At 60.1% G+C, this 7,076-nt stretch overlaps 1 protein-coding gene across 2 annotated transcripts; it reads right to left on the bottom strand.

Moving 5' to 3' along the window:
* Nucleotides 1-605: 605 nt before the first annotated feature.
* APOD (apolipoprotein D) lies at nucleotides 606-6,849 on the bottom strand. Of its 2 annotated transcripts, none has more exons than XM_085298660.1 (5): nucleotides 6,733-6,849; nucleotides 6,183-6,313; nucleotides 5,734-5,855; nucleotides 3,253-3,341; nucleotides 606-1,829 (listed from the first exon to the last, which is right to left on the bottom strand). In XM_085298660.1, exons 2-5 carry the CDS (start codon nucleotides 6,303-6,305, stop codon nucleotides 1,594-1,596), a joined length of 570 nt encoding a protein of 189 aa, XP_085154786.1. In that variant the 5' UTR covers nucleotides 6,306-6,313; nucleotides 6,733-6,849; the 3' UTR covers nucleotides 606-1,593. The 2 variants fall into 2 exon arrangements, with proteins under 2 accessions (XP_085154786.1, XP_085154787.1); XM_085298661.1 differs by having other exon boundaries at nucleotides 6,760-6,849.
* Between the last annotated feature and the right edge of the window lie 227 nt (nucleotides 6,850-7,076).

The raw sequence follows: 7,076 nt of genomic DNA, 5'->3' as shown, positions 1-7,076 counted from the left end.
CGGGCCGCAGCAGCGGGAGAGCCCGCCGCGGGAGCCGTCTCCGTGGCCGCGTCCCCTGCTGCCAGCGCCCGCCCGCGCGGCTCGTCCCGGGAGCCCCGTTCCCGCGGCGGGAGCTGCCGGAGCCGCGCTCCGCCTGGGCCCCTCAGCGGGGCGCGGGGCGCCAGGCAGCCCGTCTGCCTTACCATACTCGACTCTGCTCTGTAAAACTCGCTGGCGAGCAGAGCTAACCGCTGCCTGGAGCCCCCGGCCCTGGCGGGACAGAGCTGAGAAAAGCAGTCCAGTTTTTCCGAATGCAATCAAAYGCAGCTGCGTGCAGGGGCAGCGTCGCTGCACATGAGTCGCCAGCGCTCCCCCGTCTGCTGCGAGGCGTCTTCTCCCATCGAGCCCGCAGATGGTCCCAGCCTCGTTTTCTCTGCGCTATCTCTTTGGCAACGGGTAAAGGCCGATGCTGCGGCCGACGGTGGGAACCCTCTGCCCGGGCCGGGCCAGGCTGGTCCTGCCCTCCCGCTGCCGTATGCTCCACGAAGGGCAGGTAGAGCACGCCGTGCCCTAGGCCGGCTCAGAAAAGTCACGCAGCTCTGAAGGTACAAAAGCCCGGAAGCAGATATTTTGATTTCATTTTTAATGAGTTGCATCAGTGCTATGTAAGCAGAGTCGTAGCAGCGCCTTGCGAACATCTGCCAGGGCAGATGCAGTGCCGTCAGGGCACTCGGATGCGAACAAAGCGGTGAGCGGCACACAGGACACAGCCTGCCAGCTGGAGGAGTTCGGGGAAAGCCTCTGGCGCGCGACACATTCCACAGGCAGGACAAGAGCCACGTTTGCTCCTTGCCCGTCCTGTGTGTGGACAAGAGCACGGACCCTTCTCCTCCTTTTTCTGCCTGTCTGCAGGTACTGTCAGAGCTGAGCCTTTGGTGGTGCAGGACCAGCCTTGCCAGAGGCAAGAAAAGATGCATACAGGCACTGGGGGGGGGGAGCAATGATGAATTTCTGGACATTTTTAGGCATTTCAGGCATTAAATGCGAAGGGCCAGATCTGGATTTTAGCAAGAAGGCTTGCTGATTTGGCAGGAGCAYGTCCCTACATCCCTGCACCAGAAAGCATGTTTAAAAACCCCAGTGGCAATTCCTTGGTTGCAGGACAGACCCCCGATGGCCAGCCGTTGCAGCTGGGGAGGCTGTGGGGTGGCTCAGCCGCTGCGTGTACCTAACAGGCCCAGAAACATCACAACAAAAATAGGAAATGCACCTGCAGGAGCATAGAGAAAGATTTTCCCGCAGGACTAAGATTTGTACATCACATCTCATACCCTTTTGTATCCACACACTTGAGGATCCACAGCAACAGCAAAACTTGACGTCTGCACTTCAGGATTCCTTTTCTTCACCCTTTAGCTTTGAACCAGTCAGTTACTCTGCAAAAGTCAGTCAGAGTGAGACAAAAAAGGAGGAATAACAACAGAGAACACCCGCGAGGAGCAACGGTCAGGGCTGGCAAACTACCGTTAGCAGAGGGGCTACGACTACGCAAAGAAGTCCTAACGGGCACTAAGGAAAGCAGCAGAGTTCGCAGCTGGTGCGGTGCTGTCGGAGTTACATCTCAGGAGGGCAGTTAAGTTGGTTCGTGGGCATCATTTTCTCGGTGTCAATCTTGTAGGACTGGAGAAGGTTCTTCAGGCTGTCCACAGTTTCCGGGTGCATCTCGGGAGCTCTTGAAAGAATCCAGGCGTAGTTGACATGGAAGAGCCAGAGAATGTTAGTGCAGGAGTAAACCAGCGAGTAGTTCTCATAGTCAGTGGAGATGACCCAGTAAGGAGCGGAAGGTGTGACTAGGAGAAAGAAGGGCATCGTTAAACGCCATGGGCGACCAGCTCTGGACCGCTCCGCAGCAGGGTGCTGCAGCCCCGTCTCCTGGGGGCTGTGGCCTGTCCTGCTGCTGCAGGGCCACACCATGGTGGCCAGAGCAGGGATCTGTAATTTAGGAAACCACATCAGGACTCCTTGTTCTGACCAGAGGGACTCGAGAGAGCCCCAAAGCCATGCACATGTCGCACTGCGACCTGAACAGCCAGCCCAGCCCTCTGAAAGCCCGTACGTGTGTGAGGGGGCTYGCTGGCATGGGTGAGCCGTAGGCCTGGACCGACAGCCACGAGCGGAGAAGCACGAAGCACGACCTCCCTCCCGGCCCCCGCGGCCCCGGGGCAGGGCCCTGCAGAGCCCCGTGGAGGCGGGGTGGCCGAAAGCAGCATCACTGGCCGATCCCGCTGGTACCAGCCGCCTGGGCAAATCCCCTKTGCAGTCAGGCTGCTACATCTGCTGCCAGGAGCATCAGCTACTCCAGCTTCCAGCCATCAGGCGGAAAGCAGAAATTGGTCCAGCAGGCTGGAGTAAATGCATGGGGATTTGTTTCTGGTCCATTCGGAAATGCCAAGCGTGGCTCCRGGGCCCTGCGCACTCTGCGGGTGAAACGGCCGCAGCGGGGGCACTCGCGGCACMTAGCCGGGTCTGTCTGTGCACGTCCCCTGCTCCACCCACCCGCTTCTCAAATAACTCCTCTGTTAGTGCCGCAAACAGCCAAGGAAAAGGCGTGAGAAAGTAAGAACTAAAAGAGGTGCAAAGGAGAGACAGATTTTCACTTTCCAAAGCATTGCTGTGGACAGAGGAAAGTGCTGTGTAACACGATCAAAGTGCGCCATACCTCAGCAGGCTCCTGTGGCACATTRCATTAGCAAGCAAAGAAAAAGCAAACAAAAACACGTTATTAAAGCTAATGGAAGCAGCTTGTAAGCAGAGGCAGTGTGTGCTGGGCTGGGCTTCCGAAAAACAAGCCTGTTCCTGGCTCTGTGGGCTGCCTCCCCCACCTCCAACCCTTCGCTTCCCCACAGGTAACGTGGCACGCAGTGATGGCAGTGCTGCTCATCTTCCTTGCTTTGGGATCAGCTGGTGAAAAGTACTCTACCACTAGGGCTATTGCTGTAAATTATAGCTGAACATCATCAGATCTCGGCCCGCTGATCCCAGCACTGGTCCTAACCCTTTGCCTAGGCTGCAGTCCCCGTCATGCTGCGGTGAAGCCCTGGGGCAACCTCTTGCTCTGCAGGTTGTCCGTTTTTGATAACATTGCAGTTACTTGCTTTATGCCCCTGCACACYGCCTGCCCTCCGCATGAGCCGGGCTCGCGGTGCTGTGGCAGCCAACGGCCCGTGCTGGGAGCTGGTGCCGGCTGCAAGCGGCTCCTGGTGACACACTTACACCAGTTAAAGCTGATGCCGAGCTTGGCTGGCTCCTTTACGTCCACATATGTGATTTCTCCTTCGATTTCTTTAACTTTGCCRTTAGACCTAAGGAGAGAATGACAAGGTGAGAAATAAAATTAGGCAAGTTTTTGAAATCACATTTAAGTTTTTATCCTTCCTGACGTATTCATCTACCAAGGGGTGGCTGAAACATGTCCCAGCTAACCACAGCTTCCCCAGAAGAACAGGTCAACCTTTGGAGACCGTGTTTCAGTGGCTRGTGGTACACGCCGGGTCCGGAGACATGCTCAGTGGGGTGGCAGGGACACAGGAATGCCGTTGCAGGTTAATTTACCCCAGACCTCCAAGATGCCTCTCTCCAGGGCTTTACAGTGTGGCACATTTCCAAGCCAGCACTGATAAAAAAATGCCTGACAACACACATTCAAACCATTAAAGGCAGGTTAACAGCTGAAGGATCCCCAGAGCTGCTTGAGAGAGGAAGCAGCAGAACTGCTGTGTGGCTGGTGTGAGCCCTCATTTAATGCTCATACTGCCTGAACGCGCTTCGATTGCCCTGACAATACTGATGGGGCAGAACAGGAAGAGCTRGTGAACGTGGGCAAGGACAGCATTCCTGGGACAGTCTGCAGCATCCAGCATGGCCAGACACACGACTGCCTGCAAACACCAATAACTGGAAGGAGTGCTAGAGGGAGGCCAGGCACCGCTGCGAGCCCAGCTCTGCTCCTGCTTTGCCTCGCACAGCTGTGCTGGACTGGCCTGGCTCAGCCCTGCAGCAAGCATCTTTTCCTAATTGCCCCCAAGCATGCAAAATCCTGCTCAAGACCGAGACGTAGCACTGCACAGTCCAAAAACTGCTTCTCTGCTCTCCTCCACCACTATTGGAGGAGCTTTCCCTTGCAAAACCAGCCTGAAGGGCTCAGTGATGGCAAGTTCGGCTCAGTGGCCACCAAGGGAGCCCCAGGCCCGAGGCCTGGACAGACAGATCCCTCCATGGAGAGCAGGAAAATCCCAGCACTCTTCTCAGATCTGCCAAGGACTTGCTCCACTTCTGCTAGCTCTGAAAGGTGCCCAATCGCTTATGCATTTCCAGGTCGAAGCATATCCTTCCCCACACAAGTTACCTGCCCCTACTTGATGAGTTCAGGCTTGTTTTGCTGCCGATCCAGAGCGCTGTCCTGCTGGCAGCAGGCTCTATAGCTCAAGCTGCCTAACATGTGATTGCATTTTTCCCTGGACGCCTCAAGCCTGAGCGACTGCCTGTGGGGCTTTGAAATGGGAGCACCCAAAGAGACCGGAGCTAATTTGTCTCACCAGCAGCTCCCTGCGTAGCTGTGGCCACGTTGCTTTGTACTTCCACCTCATTTTCCCTGTCYGTAAAACAAAAGGGGCTGTATGCCTGTGCGTGCCTATAGTCCCTGCCTTCCTCTCACCAGGAGCGCCGCAAGAAGCTTGTTAGCGTGCGCTTGCTGGCTTGGGCACGAGAGCCGACAGACGCTGCAGGCACAAGCGACCCGTGAACACCGCTGCCTTGCTCTGGAGACGCAGACCGGCTGCAGGACGCAGGTATCGCAAGGGAGACGCTGCGCCTGCGGGTCTGCCGGCAGCGAGGGTCGAGGGGCTGGCGTTGGAGCCACGCACAGCACGCGCGTCGGCCAGCGGGTTTTWCCAAGGTGTTCCTGACGCTTGAGGATCCTGAGCTGCTGCAGTCCTGACACCGACGGTCAGTCCCACTGAGACGTTCCCCTCCTGCAGAGTCCCACCGCCTGCAGTTTAATAGGGGCCAGCTGGTCGTCAGGCGCTCCCGTGGCGCGGGAGCCGCGGAGACGGGGCCGAGCAGCTGCCGCGCGGCACGAGGAACATGTTGCAGCGTTGTTATTGCAGAGCAGGACAATGTCGCCAGCCCATGCCAGGGAGCGCGGGGAACAGCGGCTCCTTCAGCGCTCGCCGCCGCTCGGTCACGCTGCCGCTTGCCCCACCGCCCCGTGAAAGGCAGGGTTGTTGACAGACCTAAGCAAAACAACACCCGCAGCAGCCCGTGCGAGAAGCCGGGAGGGCTCAGCGTGACTGCCGGCTACCCAGTGTAACGGAGAGAATAATCGGTGCTTTCCCTCCGCTCGCTGATTTAAACCGGCAGCGATTTCTGACACCCCTGCGCTGCAAGGTAAACGCTTCAAAGGACAGACTGTCAAATGTTTGCTCAAGTGAAGACRGCCCACGTGCCCCACGTCCCCAGCCCCTTTCGTCAGGTGCTTTGGGYGCTTCTGCTCCAGAGAAGGGGGCAGTGCAGGGCACGGGCACCTCTCGGCACCCGGGGGCACCCGGGGCGGCTGCCACCCGGCGAGCAGCCCGCAGCCCCGCGTGACGGGACCTGGGGCTCCTGGCTTCTCCTCCACCAAAGGACTTGGGGTGTTTAAAGCACTGAGGGCTCTAAAACAGCCAGTGAGCGAGACCCGGGGCATTTTACACTTACTGCAGCTCCTTGTTGATCACTTTGATCTTCCCGTTCTCTTCCATCACGTAATTTGCCTGGATGCAGCTTCCTTTCTCGAAACTTGATGGCAGCTTCTCTATCTCGTACCATTTTCCAACGTACTGATAAAAGAAAGTMGAGGGTTTAGTGCGAGGGGACTCGGTGAGTCCGCAGAGCAGCCTGGTTCCTCTGGTGACCTGCTCAGCCCGCGGGAGCCTCAGCGGCTCTCGCGTGGACCCGCGAGACTGCCGAGGGGTCCGCGGGACGGCGCAGGCGCTGGGACCCCGTGGGCCAGGCCACGGGCAGCCAGCGCCGCGCGGGCCGCAAGGTGCTCAGCACGCGGCCGCTGCCGGCAGCTGCCAGGACCCCGCGGACCGGCCCGCGCCCCGGCGCGCGTCGCTGCGGCCCAGCTCGCTGCCCGACGGGAGCTTTCGGAAAGCTCTTCGCACCTTGGCGATGTTGAAGTCTTCCTGGACTGGTGGGTCTGGACACGGTCCCATGTGAAACGTCTGCCCTTCTCCAAAGCCAACGAGGCTGAGCAGGACCGAGAGCAGCACCGCCGTCCTCAGCATGGCTGCGCCTGGAGGCAGAGAAGAAAGCAGGCGTGGGGGGCAGGAAGGGAGGACGGGGCAGCAGCACGGGCCAGCCCGTCGGGGCAGCACCCAGGCCCGGCGCCCGGCACGGCGCGGGGCGTTCGGACAGCTCGGGAACGTCTGCACCTCCGCCAAGCTGAGGCGAGGGCCGTGGCGGAGGCAGGTGCCGTAGAAAGCTAGAGGAGGTTAGAAACCGGCGCTCGAGGGGCTCTGCCCTGAAGAGCTGCAGGAACCAGCTGCGGCGCAGCCGGCGCCGCGGGACCCGCGTGGGGCAGAGCGGGGTGTCTGCCCCGCGGCGCCAGGCTGCTCGGCGGCGTCTGCCCCGCGCAGCTCCGCGAGCCTCCTCTCACTCCCACCGCGGCACCCCGGTTCCCCCGCAAACGCAAAGCGAGCGCCCGTTTTGTACCGAAACCCTCTTCGTYGAGAAACGCACCGGGGCGACGAGGCGGCTCGGTTGCGACGGCGCGGGGCGGCTGGCAGCGGCCGTCCCGCCGCCGCGTGCTTTTATAAGCGCGCGCGGAGGCCGGTTTGGCAGCGGCGCAGAAGCCCCTCCCTGCTGCGGGCCCCGCTGCTGGCGCCGAGCCGGAGGCGCGCGGCGCTCCCGCGGCTGCCCCGCTCTGCCCCTTCGCGCCCGCAGAAGCCTCCCRTTCCCGCGGGCGACGTTTGCAAAGAGGTATTGCAAGGGTCCCGCYCTCCGGGCAACGCGCAGAGCCAGCCCGGGCTCAGATGCCACCYGAGCAGCTGGGAGAC

Source organism: Rhea americana, unplaced genomic scaffold (genome assembly GCF_003343005.1).
Source record: "Rhea americana isolate MKP2758 unplaced genomic scaffold, rheAme1 scaffold_14, whole genome shotgun sequence".
Taxonomy (NCBI): Eukaryota; Metazoa; Chordata; class Aves; order Rheiformes; family Rheidae; genus Rhea; species Rhea americana.
Note: the sequence above shows the minus strand (reverse complement) of the source record. Positions and strands in the feature narration are given on the sequence as shown.